The sequence below is a fragment of the Chrysemys picta genome, chromosome 4, assembly GCF_011386835.1.
Source record: "Chrysemys picta bellii isolate R12L10 chromosome 4, ASM1138683v2, whole genome shotgun sequence".
NCBI classification, from domain to species: domain Eukaryota; kingdom Metazoa; phylum Chordata; order Testudines; family Emydidae; genus Chrysemys; species Chrysemys picta.
This window is the reverse complement of record NC_088794.1, coordinates 30,127,232-30,142,852: the sequence shown is the minus strand read 5'-3', so window position 1 is coordinate 30,142,852 and position 15,621 is coordinate 30,127,232. Positions and strand designations below refer to the sequence as shown.

General features: G+C 47.7%; 1 protein-coding gene and 1 long non-coding RNA gene across 3 annotated transcripts in view; one reads left to right on the top strand and one right to left on the bottom strand.

The window, feature by feature from the left end:
* The window catches only part of LOC135982949 (uncharacterized), a 29,441-nt gene that overhangs the window by 4,841 nt on the left and 8,979 nt on the right, over window positions 1–15,621 (top strand). Inside the window, exon 2 of the long non-coding RNA XR_010600449.1 lies at window positions 3,224–3,413. This is a non-coding gene — a long non-coding RNA (uncharacterized LOC135982949). The remainder of the gene's footprint in view (window positions 1–3,223; window positions 3,414–15,621) is intronic.
* Window positions 12,563–14,887, bottom strand: LOC135982948 (myb/SANT-like DNA-binding domain-containing protein 2). 2 transcript variants are annotated; one of them, XM_065591880.1, is made up of 3 exons: window positions 14,127–14,830; window positions 13,842–13,919; window positions 12,998–13,132 (listed from the first exon to the last, which is right to left on the bottom strand). In XM_065591880.1, exons 1-2 carry the CDS (start codon window positions 14,701–14,703, stop codon window positions 13,885–13,887), a joined length of 612 nt encoding a protein of 203 aa, XP_065447952.1. In that variant the 5' UTR covers window positions 14,704–14,830; the 3' UTR covers window positions 12,998–13,132; window positions 13,842–13,884. The 2 variants fall into 2 exon arrangements, with proteins under 2 accessions (XP_065447951.1, XP_065447952.1); XM_065591879.1 differs by lacking the exon at window positions 13,842–13,919 and having other exon boundaries at window positions 12,563–13,132; window positions 14,127–14,887.

Sequence of the window (15,621 nt, the reverse complement as noted above, 5' to 3'; positions counted from 1 at the left end):
ACAAGGTGAATTTTTCACAGTGAGAGTACTCATCAAAGGAGGGTGCAGCCCAAGAGGGAAATGGATCGGGTGAGGCAGTGTGTGCCTCCTGTGGTACTGTAAAATGACACAATAGATCGAGGTTTATGGGGAGGTTTGCCTAGAACCCTTTTTGTTTGATGCTGGAAGTTGGGCCAGCCAATCCAAAAGATCCCATCTAGCCCCCAACATCTGTAAATCTACTGACCCTTCAGAAGTAAGTGGATGGCTGTATCTCTGTGTACAGGAAGACTGATCTGAGAAGAATGGCATTATGGTTAAGGCACTGGGTTGAGAGACAGGCAATCTGTATTCTGTTCCTGGCTGTGCCACAGAATTCTTTTGTGACTTTGGGCAAGTCACTTAATCTCTCTCAGCTTCAGTTTTCCATCTGTAAAACTGAGATAATTCTACTTTCTTTGTCTCAACTATTTAGACCATAAGATCTTCAAGGCAGGGCCTGTCTCTCACTTCATGTGTGTACCATGCCTAGCACAATATGACCCTGATTGTGGAGCTCGGCTGCTCCTCTGCCCTAAAAAACAGCCTCCCTCCCGACACGGGCTTGTCCCGCCTCCGCACACAAAGGCTGGTGCAGGAGGCAAAGTCCCGTGGGGTGGGGCCGGGAAGGCCGCAGGAGCAGGGGGCAGCGAGAACACACCCGGGGACGGGAGAGCCCCGCAAAGGAGGCACAGACCCCCCCTTCCCCACCCTGTAGCTGCCATAAGCTCCAGTGAACAAACCGGAGCGCTCCCCCCTTGGTGTGTGTGGGACTGCCGAGCTGAGCCGCTTCCTTCTTCCCCTGCCGCCTCCGCTCCACTCACGGGCGGGAGGTTTCGGGTTACAGCGCCCGCACCCCGGACCCCCCACAGCCGCCGCGCCAAGAGAGAGGCGCAGACTCGGAGCAACTGCCCGACCCCCCTCCTTCCATCCCCCCTCCACACATCCCTCCTCCGCTGGCCTCCAGGCGCAGCTGCTGTACCGCACCACCCTCTTAATCTTCATGGTGGCCGCGCCACACACGCTGGTGTCCGGCCTCCCTCCAGCGCTTGCGCCGCCGCCATACAGCTGATCAGCGCGCAAGCGGTGTGCATGGGGAAGAGGCGGGGCCAGGGGAGCTATCCAATCGGGGAAGGAGGGGGCGGAGTCGGGGTAGGGAGGGGGGCGTGAGCCGGAGTGGAGGGCAAAAATTGCTTCTTTGTCCAGTGTCCCGACCAAACATCGGTCGGGACGCGGGACAAACAAGTAAATATCGGGACAGTCCCGATAAAATTGGGACGTCTGGTCACCCTAGAGGGACAGTACAAGAGGCTGTAGCAGAAAATGTATTATGTCCCCAGAGCTGCTAAGCATCCTCTCAGCAGCTCATCCACATATATTGTCCCCATTGCCATAAGGGGCTCGGGACAGGGTAGCCTTGCTTCTTTTTGCTGTCCCAAGGTATTTGTGTGAAGAACTGGGGGGGGGGGGGGGGGGGGGAGGGAACAATGTTGGTCTGATGTAGGGACTTTTCTGCACCTCTGGCATTTATATATTGGCAGAATTTCATGAGACAATCAGTCTGTAGCCAACCAAGAGAGCCTGGTCAACCTGCCTCTCTCACTAAAATGCAGGTCAAGGATGCAGGAGAATGACTGCTAAGAACCTAAGGGTGGAACCTACGGGCGATGCACACGCAGTAGCTGTGCTGTCCATATCTAAGCCACCACTTTGTAAAGCTCTCAGAGCATAAAAAACAAATAGAAACCCCAATTCTCTTGCCCTTGCTCCAATTGAAAAAGTGAGAGGCAACCTTTCTGCTGGGAGGGAGAAGGAAGATCCTGTTGTACCAAATTTGTGTAATATACCTGCTGTGTAATAACAGTGTTACGTGGAGGCACTCTAAGACTCCCATTGATTGCAGTGGGCTTTGGATCAGCCCCCAGAAGAACTAATTATGAGCGTTAATTGCTTTTCACTGCAAGGCACAGAACTGTAGTGCCTCTAACCCAGGTGTGGAGAGTCAGCTTTGTCAGAAAGTCAGAGAGATGGGAAGCTGAGCTCCATGGTAGTTGCTGTCCCTCCTGCAGGCTCCCCCTCCTCTGCCTTCACATTCCTGCCTTATTTCACCTACTTCAAATAAAAGCCTGGCTCAGACTTGTACACATTTGTTTTCTTCCTCCTTGAGGAAAGTCAATAGGCCTGGGAGAGCATTTTATCATGTTCTATTATACTCATACTCAGCGTCAACCCCATTAAGTGCTGGCCCTGGGAGTCACGGGATTAATATTTGTCACTCCAGAGCCTTCTGCTCAGACATGGCCCAGAATGCACCCGACAGGAGAAGGCTGCACTGTTCCATTTACACAGGAATTGCCAAGGCAGAGCAGAGCACTGGGCCACCCAGTCCAGTATCCTGTCTCCGAGGGTGGCCAGCACTGCTGCTTCGGCGCAAGGTGCAAGAAACTCAGATATGGCCAACTATGGAATAAGATGCACATGGAAGAAGTTTCCTTCTGACCACGCACACCCCATGCAGAGGTTGGCGTATGCCCTGAAGTAGAAGGGTTTATATCCCTGACAACCCATTCAGAAATATCACTGACAAATCACCATACATGGCTCTCTTTTCTCAGACGGGCTCCAGTCCACCTGCTGCACGTGATGCCTAGAGGTGGCTGTGTAAGGATAAGGCCTTTGTCTGCAGCCATATTGGAAGGCCTAAAGCCTAAGGTCTTCGTCTGCAACCAGATTTAAAGAGGAGCCAAGCAGCAGCCATTGCCTGCGAAGCAGGAAGTTACAGCCTCACATTCCATCAAAATTACATTAAAACAATGTAATATCAGGCTGTTAAGAAGGAGACCCCGAGCTAACGGCCCCCACTATCACCAGATAAAGAAACAGATCTTAAGATGGTTAAAGAAAACTTAGCTTGATAGCATTCTGTCTGTCAAGAAATCACTTATCAATAGTTGTGGTTGAGAAATCCTCATTTCTTTCATTATGGTCCCCACTTCCCTATTGTTTATCTATATGGTCTCTATCTGGTTCTTTAATTGTTTCTGTCTGCTGTATAATTAATTTTGCTAGGTGTAAGTTAATTAGGGTAGTGGGATATAATTGGTTAGAGAATTATGTTACACTACATTAGGATTGGTTAGATAGATTTCAGTAAAATGATTGGTTAAGGTACAGCTAAGCAGGACTCATGTTTCCCTATATAAAGGAGACCAGCTGGGAAGAGAAGAATAAGAAGAAGGAAAAACCTGGAAGAAGAAGAATTCATCCCCAAGACTCCGCCTAAGACTAGAGCTGTTAAGAATCCTCTGCACGACCGTGACGTGCAGCAACTAGGACACAGACGAGACCAACCGTGCCTGGCCAACAGGGAAAGTCCGCCTGCGTGATCAGGATTGGTGAGCATGGCATTGTATGCTTAATGTGTATTCTGCTTGGTAATTGTTAATAAATAGAGGTTACGGATATTACTGCATAAGGCTCTTTCACTGGTAAAAGTTCCTACACACTTGCAGCAGTAGTATACACCCTGAGCCCTACGAATTGGGTATGGCTGGCCCTGAGCCCTACGAATTGGGTAAGGGCAGGTGCTTTTCGTCTGGAGCCCTACGGACTGGGAAAAGGTGGGTGTCCTAATGGGTGCAGGTAACAGCTGCATATGCTATATCCAGAGGCAGCAAACCTGCTGCATGCTACATACCTACCTGCCTAGGTTGGCACCTGCTGTATATAACACAGAGTGTAAAGGGAGTAACAGAAGTGTTGCCAGTTAATACTAACTGAGGGTGAAATTCACTCTGGTGTAGAGGGCCCTTACAAGGTTCTAAACACAACTAATGCCCTTAAAATAAGGCTTAACTGATGTACTTTGCATTAGGGTGAATTTCACCCTAAAGGCAATATGGGTTTGTGGAAAGGGCACTGGTCTCAGGAGACAGGGGTTTTGACTAGACATGGCTCTGCCACTGACTTACTGTATGACCTTGGGCAAATCACTTTCCCTTTCTATGCTCTTTCACCTCCTACCCTTTGTCTGTCTTGTGTATTTAGATTTTAAGCTCTTGTGATGCTGTATGATTGAGATATGATTATGTATAGCATTAATATTGCCACTGCTGGACAACTGCAATAGAACTTGTAGGAAGTATTTCATGTAAGGTGGCCGTGGAAAAGTTATGATTTGCTGAGTATGATTATCCTGTTTATATGCATGTATAATTTTTTCATCTGAAGTTATGAACATTGACTATGTTCTGGCATCCTATATATATGCTGCATTCCTGAACAACACCCCCCCAGGTAAAATCTACACTGAAACAAGACAGCTTTGTGTTGATGGCCCATCAAAGGCAATTAACTCTCACAATGGCCCATAGAAGAAATTCATCCGGCCCAGCAAGCCTTCCTGTGGACGCCCCAGCCAGAATATGGGTAATGGCTGTGCTTGGGAGTCATCAAAGCATGAATGGGCATGTGACTTGTTCATGTGACCCTGTACTCCATCTTGTGCCTGTAATTTTCCACAAACAAAGATGGCGAGCTGCGAGCTTTGTTTGGGACAGTAAAATTCCATCCACATGGGAGAGGATATAAAAGATCCTGGCTGGAAAAATCTCCCTTTTGTCTTCATTTCCTGCTTTATTTCTCTGGACTGGATTTCTAATAAGGAAGCTCTAAACAAGGACTGATGACCCCAAAGCTGTTTGGGTAATTTCCAGAGAGACTTTTTGCAAACTAGCAATTTATTCCATCACGGCTACAAACCTGATACAATAACTTTGCAATGATGATATATATCTGATTTCCTTAACCTTTTTAACTCTTTCCTCTCATAAATAAACATTTAGATAGTAGATACTAAAGGATTGGCAACAGCATGATTATTGGGTAAGATCCGGGTTATATATTGACCTGGGTACATGGCAGATCTTTTGAGATCAGAAGAACCCTTTGATTGATGAAATTGGTTTTCAATAACCTCTCAGCATAAAGTCTAGTGGGTGGGTGGGGAAACCAGGGCTGGGATGCCTAAGGAGAGTGCATTTTGGACTTCTTGTTAACCAGTGTGGTGAGACAGAAGTTTACTTTTGTTTCTGGTTTGGTATAGCTAATAATGGAATAACCACCAGTTTGGGGTGAGTCTCAGCTTGTCCTGAATCTGGCATCCTCAGCTGTAACCCATTGAGGCACAGTGGCAGCTCTTTAGGGCAGGGACTGTCTCTTACTATACGTGGGCACCGTACATAGAACTAGGGGGTCTCAATTTGGGTTGGGGGCCTTTAGGCTCCATTGTACTATAGATAGGAAATTAGGCAAAATGATTAGCAGTTATGTAAACCAGCATCCAGGTTAACCAGAGCATCTAGCAATGTGCAGTGGAGCCAGTTGAAGGTCTGCACTTTCTGAATGCAGTTTGTGATATCGAAATATCTATGCTCAGGATATTCCATATTGTGCCTTGCTACCGTTGAAGCAGAGTGAAGATATATGCAGATTTTGCATTTGGAAATAGGCCAGATTCAAAGTGAATTGCATCATTACAAATAAAATCCTCTCAGAAGGCAGATAAAAAGCAACAGTTGTCTTAAAGCAGATGAAGCAAGAAATCACCCCAGGTTACTGTCTTGGAGCATAAGATTCCCACCACATGATCTGAGCTATATCTTAGCATGGGTCACAGGCTATTTTGAGATCAAAATGGATTTGAACTTTGCTGGGACTGAGAGAAAAAGTAACTGGCTATTTCTTTTATGAGTCAGGCCTTCCCCAGACAATTCAATGAATGGAAAGCGAGGTGATGTAATCAAAAATCTTGGGGGAAATTTTCTAAAGGGCCCAAGTGACTTTGGAGCCTAAATCCCATTTTCAAAAGTGGTTTAGGGGCTTTGGAGCCTAAGTCTCATTGACTTTTAATGGAACTCAGGCTCCTAAGTGCTCAAGTCACTTTTAAAAATTGGACTTAGGAACCTAACTCGGGTGCTTTGAAAAATTTATCATTGCATTAGTGATCTTACAAATCCTATCATCCCATTGTGACATAGTGTGTCACAAACAGTGCTATCACCATACATCTCTATAGTTAATCTAGTAATACATTCAGAAAAGTCACTCTGGGGGACTCAGCGTTCTTCCTGTAGAGAAAGCAATGTCACCTTGCCAATAAACACCTAGCATGGGGTTTTGTGTTTTATTTTGTTGCTGTAGAAATTAACAAGCTCTTCCATTAACTTCAGAGGGAACTGGACTTGCCATTTTTCTTAGCAGGTTTGTGGACCTGCATCTGCTCCCACCGAAATTAACTTAAAATAAAACTTAATGAACTTAAAATTTGAGCCGTTGCTGGTAGGATAGGGACACAGGTCATAGTCACTGTTTTCCATATTCTATACATAGGAGATAACAACATATATGAAAGATTACCGGCCTCAATGTCTGATCGTGTCCTAGATTGCTCATTGCTGCAAAACAGTTATAACTGCATACACCTATTGCCAAAATATTATTCCCCCTCTCCCCCGTTTATTAAAAAGCGTATTTCCTTGGTCACAAAGAAAAGCTCCAATATACAGAGAAATCTAGCCAACACAATTCCCTGGTATGACAGTCTTCTTGGTTCTGAATTCTAACCACTACAACATATTTTGTATTTGCAGCCAGAATGTGTCTGTATCACGCTGAGAAAATAAATCTGGGTATAGAAAGAGTTCAAAGATGCCTTACAAAGCTGACAAAAGAAAGAGGGGAAAAAAAGCAAAGGGGAAGAACAATAGCATTTCCTTAGCACCCCTCCAGCCTCAAAGCTCTACGAACCTTTCAAACTGCGTTTTCATTTAGCTGGAAACATGCTGCAGTATGGGATGTGTCAGGGAGTTCAAGTATTAAGTAATTCCAGTGATTGTAACTAGATGCTGCCCCTATCTGTTGCCAGTGGGTCTGAATAGACAGTTTCACACAACTTGTTTTCATACAATCCTACGCCAGTCTCTATAAAAGTGGGGCAGGATATGATGATAACACTTAGCAAGAATATAGTGCTTCATTACACTACACCACACTAATGAATCCTCAACATGTAGGCTGAGCATCAAGAGAAATTTCTTAGCAGTAAGGCTTACTCTAGAGTGCAGATTAATTTGCCAAGGGAACAGATAAAAACTTAACAGGACAGAGCACTGTAGATTATGCTGAAGGGAGCAATTCTGCACTGGGCACTTTGGGTACAAATTTGATGAACCTTTTTCCATCCTTCATTTTGATGAATCTATTGTTGTTTAGGGGACAAGCATCACCAAATGGCACACTTAACAGACAAGCAAACATTACCAGTGGGTGACATTTGGAGAATAAAGGGAACAATATTAGCCCTTCTACTTAATAAAACATTGTTCAAAATAAAAATCCCCAAAGCATTCGAAACTGGCTAAAAAATCCACACAAACAAATTAAAGTGCCATAGTTCATTGCTCTTGAGGGTGATTGACGAATTCATCATAACACTGATGTTTAATCAGGCCAACAATTTATTGATCTCTTGCACAACAATGCAAGCTGCTCCCCAGCATAGCTAACACTTCATTACAGCCTGGTTAAGTGGTTTCCCTTTAGTTCTCCAGATTGGTGACTGAAAAGGTGGGGTGGGGGATTTGTTCAAGTCTTCAGTTTGAGTCAGGAAATGGTCTACACCGCCATTAATCCAGCCCATTGCATACAATCGCTAACAAATTCAGAGACAGCGTGAGTCTCTCTAATTGTATTAGCAAAGATGGAGGAGGAGCATTTGTCTCCCTGTACATTTAATAGACAAGCTTTTGGCAAGCCACCTGCAGAATTGCCAACTTCAAGCATTCATAAATCATGAGTGAGCCTCTTCCCCCACTCCAAATCATAATATTGGTAGAGCCGGGTGGAGAATGGAAATCCCATTTCGTGGAGGATTTTAAGATTTTTGAAACTTGTCTTTTGTTCCTATTTGACCCAAACCTGAAAATTTTGAAAGTTGCTGTAAAAAGAAATTCATTTTGGCTCAGTCTAAACATTTCGATTTGACAAAAGCTAAATGTTTCGTCTTGATTTTTTTAATCTTATAACACAAAATAAAAAAACGAAATAAAAAGTCATGTTGAAACAAAAAATTGAAAGGTTTCATTCTGAAAATGTCAAAGTGAGACATTTTGACATTATTGGAACTTTTTTCCCCCTCTAAAATGAAATTTTGGAAAAAATCGACAATTTTGCAAAGTGTTTTGCTTTTGACAGAAATGTGTTTTCTAATAGAAAACTTGTCCATTGGAAGTTTTCTGACCAGCTCTAGAGTGGCTTAAAAAGTATGAGTTTTTTTTTTTTTTAAATGATAAAAGGTGGGTTCTTTTTATTTGCCTTCTGGTTTCTCATCCTTTAGGTTGCACTCATGTCACATTATCAAGCTTTTTTTCTACAACCAAGAGAGCTAGAAGTTTGGTTTTTTAAAAAATGAAAAGATTCTCATCCAGTCTCTTGGTTCTGGCAGCTGGGGCTTTAAGAAGGACACCAAAAATTGCTGGGACTGATGTAGCTATGCCAACCTAACCCACACTGTAGATGCAGCTATGTCAATGGACATTGTTTAGGGAAGTGGTGTTCCTACACCACCAGAAAAACCCCTTCTATTGGTGTTGCCTGCATCTACACAATGAGGCTATGCTGGCATAGCTACACTGGCACAGCCTTTGTAGTGTGGAGATACTCTGCACCACCTAGTGATCCTTTGGAGGCTCCTATTCAAGTACTCCCTTGACCCAACCCTGCTTAGCTCTCACAGCAGAAGTCCCCAAGCATATTTATAATGAATGTTATTATGGCACAGGGTGGTAGAGAATCAGGTGGATTTGTAAATGAGATATTGGGCCCTCTTCAGCACCCTTTCTTTGGGCTTAGTCTCTGCCACTTTGAAAGGGTTATTACCCCCCCCCCCAGGAGCAGCGCCAGGGTTTTTGGCGCCCTAGGCAGGGGTCCTTCCGTGCTCCTGGTCATCGTCAGCAATTCTGCGGCGGGGGGGTCCTTCCGTGCTTCCGGTCTTCGGGGCCCTTCGGTGGTGGGTCCCGGAGCGAGTGAAGGACCCGCCGCAGAATTGCCGCTGAAAACCTGGAGCGTGGAAGGACCCCCTGCCGCCGAATTGCCACTGAGGACGGCAAAATGCCGCCCCCCCAAATCCTGGTGCCCTAGGCAACCACCTAGGTCGCCTAAATGGAAGCGCTGGCCCTGCTCCCCCAGGAAGTGCTGAGCAAGGGCCATTTTTTACTTTACTTAGTAGCTGCAGGGAATCTGACAGCTACTCTGACAATGTGCTGACAGATCTAAGACAAGCAGTTCTCTCTCTCATCACCCTGAGTGTTGCTCCTTATGTCTGAGTGCCTTAGAAATGTTCAGGCAAACTGTTTGCAGCTGAGTTCCAATTGCTGGAGTGTGCATGTCTGATCAAGAGAGGAGTCCTACAACCAGCAGGAAAACGTGGCAAGAGGCTAAAAGGAAGTGCACAGACAGTGGGGACAGCCTGTGATTTCTAAGCAAGCTATTTCAGCTTGCAAGCATTTATGTAAATAACACAAGATCTGTGGATTTCCAGACAGTGAGGGGAACCAGGAGAACCACAAAGTGACATAAAAAAACCGCAGTTTACAATCCGAAAACATCTCAAATGAGGAGAGGTAAAAAAAAGTTCTATCCTGTTGCTTATATTCCAGAACCGCCCAGAGATCTCAGCTGAGATTAGGTTCTGCCTGTGCCAGGCACTGTACACACACAGTACAGTCAAAATCAGTCCCCGCCCCAAAGGTTTTACGATTACACAGACAATGGGTGGGGAAAAGGAAATATTATCCCCAGACACCGATGGGGACTGAGGCACAGAAAGATTAAACACCACGCCCAACGTCAAACAGTAAGTCTGTGGCAGAATTGGGAATTGAATCCAGATCTCTGGAGTGCATTCAGTGCCTTAGCCAGAAGGCCATCTGCCAACACTTCCTTACATTACTATTTGTACTGAAGTAGTGCCTAGGACTCCCAAATCATGAACCCAGGGACTGGGGCCCTACTGTACTGTACATATATAGAACAAAAGGAGAGGCCCTGTCCCAAAGAGCTTATAGGCCCCTCTTCTCTGCTTTAAATGTCGGTGCCACCAGCTGTTAAAGGACCCTGAACTCAGCCAAAAGAACATTTTCAAATACTGCAGAGATCTGTCATTTCTAAGGCCTTGTCTACACTACGAGAGTAGTTCGATTTTACTTGCATCGAATTTTTGTAATCGATATTGCAAAGTCGAACGTGTGTGTCCACACTAAGGACAGTAATTCGACTTTGTGCGTCCACACTAACGGTGATAGCGTCGACATTCGAAGCGGTGCACTGTGGTCAGCTATCCCACAGTTCCCGCAGTCCCCTCTGCCCATTGGAATTCTGGGTGTAGCCGGCAATGCCTTCTGGGTAACAAAATGAGTCGAGGGTGCTTTTGGGAAACTGTCGTCATCCGTCCATCACTCCCGCCCTCCCTCCCTGAAAGCGCCGGCGGGAAAACAGTTCGCGCGCTTTTCCAGTCATTGACAGCGCGGACGCCACTGTACTCCGAGCATGGAGCCCGCTGCGACCATCGCTGCAGTTGTGGCCGCTCTCAACGTCTCGCAGCTTATCATAAAGGTTTCCCTGAGGCAGATGCAGAAAAGTCAGGCAAGGAGGCTACGGCACCGCGGTGATGTCCTGAAGTCTGAGAGTAGCACAGACCTGTCAGAAAGCAGGCGACCCAGCGCCGAGGACATCACAGTGGCAATGGGTCATGTTGATGCCGTGGAACGGCGATTCTGGGCACGGGAGACAAGCACTGAGTGGTGGGACCGCATAGTGCTGCAGGTCTGGGATGAATCCCAGTGGCTGCGAAACTTTCGCATGCGGAAGGGAACTTTCCTGGAACTTTGTGAGTTGCTGTCCCCTGCCCTGAAGCGCAGTGACACCCGGTTGCGAGCTGCACTGAGTGTACAGAAGCGAGTGGCCATAGCCCTGTGGAAGCTTGCAACGCCAGACAGCTACCGGTCAGTCGCGAACCAGTTTGGGGTGGGCAAATCTACCGTGGGGGTTGTTGTGATGCAAGTAGCGAAGGCAATCGTTGATGTACTGCTGCCAAAGGTAGTGACCCTGGGAAACGTGGAGGCGATCATAGATGGCTTCGCAGCGATGGGATTCCCAAACTGCGGTGGGGCCATAGATGGAACTCACATCCCTATCCTGGCACCGGACCACCAGGCCACCCAGTACATTAACCGAAAGGGATACTTTTCCATGGTGCTGCAAGCACTGGTGGACCACAGGGGACGTTTTACCAACATCTACGTGGGATGGCCGGGCAAGGTTCATGACGCTCGTGTTTTCAGGAACTCTGGTCTGTTTAGACGGCTGCAACAAGGTATTTACTTCCCGGACCACAAAATAACTGTTGGGGATGTGGAGATGCCTATAGTCATCCTCGGGGACCCAGCCTACCCGCTAATGCCCTGGCTCATGAAGCCCTATACTGGCGCCCTGGACACTGAAAAAGAACTCTTCAACTACCGGCTGAGCAAGTGCAGAATGGTGGTGGAGTGTGCTTTTGGCCGTCTCAAGGGGAGATGGAGAAGCTTACTGACTCGCTGTGATCTCAGCGAAACCAATATCCCCATTGTTATAGCAGCTTGCTGTGTGCTCCACAATCTCTGTGAGAGCAAGGGGGAGACCTTTATGGCGGGGTGGGAGGTTGAGGAAAATAGCCTGGCTGGTGATTACTCACAGCCAGACAGCCGGGCGATTAGAAGAGACCAGCGGGAAGCGCTGTGCATCCGGGAGGCTTTGAAAGCAAAGTTCCTGAGTGAGCAGGGTAACCTGTGATTTTATAGTTTGTGTACTGAGAAGCTAAACCTGCCCCCGTTTCTTTACCCAGGTAATGTTGACTATCCTATCCAGTTACATACCCCCTTCACCCCCCCTCCAACACACGTGTCGAAATAAAAATAGTTCTACTTTGTTAAAGCACACCGTTTTCTTTAATACTGTTTTAGCGGGAATTTTTTAAAACTGGGACGCAGACTGTGGTGCGGGGCGGGTCTAGTGTTGTGATGCGAATGCAGCTTCTAAACTCAAGGATTGACAGGCTCCGCTGCGGTGGGATGCTTGTTTCAACGGAGCCTGTCACCCCTCCTGATCGGGACTGTGTGTATGGGAGGTCTATTTGACTTTGTGGCAGGGGGAGGACGGTTACAGATCCCATGCTGTGTGGCTCTGTGATCCTGTCTAAGGACCGGCGCTTAAGATCTGTAACTGCCCTCCCCCGCCACAAAGTCACAGAGCAACCCACCCCCCCCAACATTACATCAAAACAACCTCCCAGACTAACCGGGGCAACTAGTCACTGCATCACTGCACTGTGTATGTGCCCTGCTGCTGTGCCTGCCCCCGACTATGTACCCTGCCAAAGGAGACTGTCCTGTCCAATTTCCAACCCCCTTTCCCCTCCTCCTCCAAAAGAACATGATTGAAACAGTAGTTAACAGAAACGAATTTTTTATTATCAACTACACATGGCATTGGGAGGTGAAACTTGGACGTGGGCTTGTGTCAGGCGGGAAGGAAAGAACTTTTCAAATTTTGGGAAATGAGAGCCTTCTGCTACTAGAGCTCTCTGCAGGGGTGGAGTGAGAGTTAGCAGGGACTCTGCCGCCTCTCCTTCTTTGCACTTTGGGTGAGGTGGGTATGGGACTTGGTGGCGGGGGAGGGCGGTTAGAGATGGACTGCAGCGGGGCTCTGTCCTCCTGCCTCCGTTCCTGCAGAACATCCACAAGGCGCCGGAGCGTGTCCGTTTGCTCCCTCAGTAGTCCAAGCAGCGTTTGAGTCGCCTGCTGGTCTTCCTGCCGCCACCTCTCCTCCCGATCCATGTTGGCTTGGTGCATTCGGGTCAAGTTCTCCCGCCACTGGGTCTGCTGTGCTGCCTGGGCTTGGGAAGAGGCCATAAGCTCAGAGAACATGTCCTCCCGTGTCCTCTTCTTCCTACGCCTAATCCGCGCTAGCCTCTGGGAGTGTGATTCCAGGCTAGGTTGTGAGACAGTCGCAGACGGGGCTGTGGAAATGGGAAAAAGGGAGTGAATTCCTCTGAAAGATAAATGTAGTTGTGAACAAAGAACATAGTCTTTCTCTGTGAACAAGACCATGCACAGCACCTTTCACATGCGCACTCAGCACAAGGTCGAATTCTCGGCCTTCGCATTCTGTGCCTGGGGTCTTGAACAGCACATTTGAGAAGCGAGGCAGCACAACGGAATTTCTGTTGCAGGCAGACATGGTAAGCCGTACACTTGTGGCAGTTTAAAACTTTTATATTACCACTGGCCTCATTTCACATTTAAATCAATGTCAGTCCCTGCTGCCAGCAATCCGGCAAGCGGGAACTCTGCCCCTGTCCCACCCCCTCGCGGCTGTCCCCGGGAATGATCCCTTTCGGCTGCCCCTCTCCCGCCTCCACCGCGTGGCTGCAAACCAGCGGTGACAGTTCTGTAAAGGAACGGGAAAGCAGTCCCAACACTAACATTCCCCTACCTAATTAAAAGCAGGTCACCATGGCCGACATCACCCTGATGAGGATCTCCGAGAGCGACAAAGAGAGAATGCTCCGGGAAAGCCTCCAAAGACCAGGGCCGTATGCCGCCCTGCTGTGCAGAGCAATGATCCCCGAGTACCTGATAATCTCGTGGCGCGGCAACGTGTCGTACTTCGGAGGACCCAATAAGGCCGCTCTCCCCAAGAACCTCATGCAACGGCTTTCAAGTTACCTCCAGGAGAGCTTCATCGAGATGTCCCAGGAGGATTACTGCTCTATCCCCGCACATATAGACCGCATTTTACTGTAGCTGCAGTAGCAGGGAATACACAGTAGAGCGGCTTGTGCAGGACAATCACTGAAAACCGGACATTGCTAGATTTCTTTTCAAAACTTGCACTGCCCCTTACTAAACCGTTAAGCGCCTAGGGCACACTAATCATGAACAACCCATTCTTTTAATTGTTAATATTCCTGTTTTGTTAAAAATAAATGTTTAGATGTTTACAACACTTACTGGCTGATCCTTCACCAGATTCTGTGTCCGGGGTAATGGCTGGGGACGCTTCGTAGGGGATCTCTGTAAGGGTGATGAAGAGATCCTGGCTGTCGGGGAAATCAGCGTTGTGAGAGCTGCCAACTGCCTCGCCCTCCTCATCTCCTTCCTCATCTTCCCCGTCCCCTAACATGTCTGAGGAACCGGCCGTGGACAGTATCCCATCCTCAGAGTCCACGGTCACTGGTGGGGTAGTGGTGGCGGCAGCACCGAGGATGGAATGCAGTGCCTCGTAGAAACGGGATGTCTGGGGATGGGATCCGGAGCGTCCGTTTGCCTCTTTGGTCTTCTGGTAGCCTTGTCTCAGCTCCTTGATTTTCACGCGGCACTGCGTTGCATCCCGGCTGTATCCTCTCTCTGCCATGTCTTTAGAGATCTTCTCGTAGATCTTTGCATTCCTTCTTTTGGATCGCAGCTCGGAAAGCACGGACTCATCGCCCCACACAGCGATGAGATCCAAGACTTCACGATCAGTCCATGCTGGGGCTCTCTTTCTATTCCCAGACTGCACGGCCATCACTGCTGGAGAGCTCTGCATCGTTGCCAGTGCTGCTGTGCTCGCCACGATGTCCAGACAGGAAATGAGATTCAAACTGGCCAGACAGGAAAAGGAATTCAAATTCAAATTTTCCCGGGGCTTTTCCTGTGTGGCTGGTCAGAGCATCCGAGCTCGCACTGCTGTCCAGAGCGTCAACAGAGTGGTGCACTGTGGGATAGCTCCCGGAGCTATTAGCGTCGATTTCCATCCACACCTAGCCTAATTCGACATGGCCATGTCGAATTTAGCGCTACTCCCCTCGTCGGGGAGGAGTACAGAAGTCGAATTAAAGAGACCTCTATGTCGAACTAAATAGCATCGCAGTGTGGACGGGTGCAGGGTTAATTCGATGTAACGGCGCTAACTTCGACATAAACGCCTAGTGTAGACCAGGCCTAAGGCTATTTACCGTATATACTTGTTCATTAGCTCGTTCGTTTATAAGCCGACCCCCCAAGATGGTTAGGTAAAAATAGCAAAAACTGTATGACCCGTTCATAAGCCAACCCTATATTTCAGGGGTTGGCAAACTTTGGCTCCTGGCCCATTAGGGTAAGCTGCTAGCGGGCCTGGATGTTTTGTTTACCTGGAGCGTTCACAGGCACAGAGCCCCTCAGCTCCCAGTGTCTGCGGTTTGCCATTCCCAGCCAATGGGAGCTGTGGAAGTGGCGCGCCAGAGGGAGCCGAGGGGTTCCATTGGCTGGGAACAGCGAACCGCGGCCACAGGGAGCTGAGAGGCTCCATGCCTGCAGACGCTCCAGGTAAACAAAATGACAATGTACTAGATATTCAATGATTCCATAGAGTTTAAAATCATCAAATTTTGGTGTAGATCCATTTATAAGCCGACCCCCGCTCTTTGATGCGTCACTTTTTTACCAAAAATATTCGGCTTATGAACGAGTATATACGGTATAT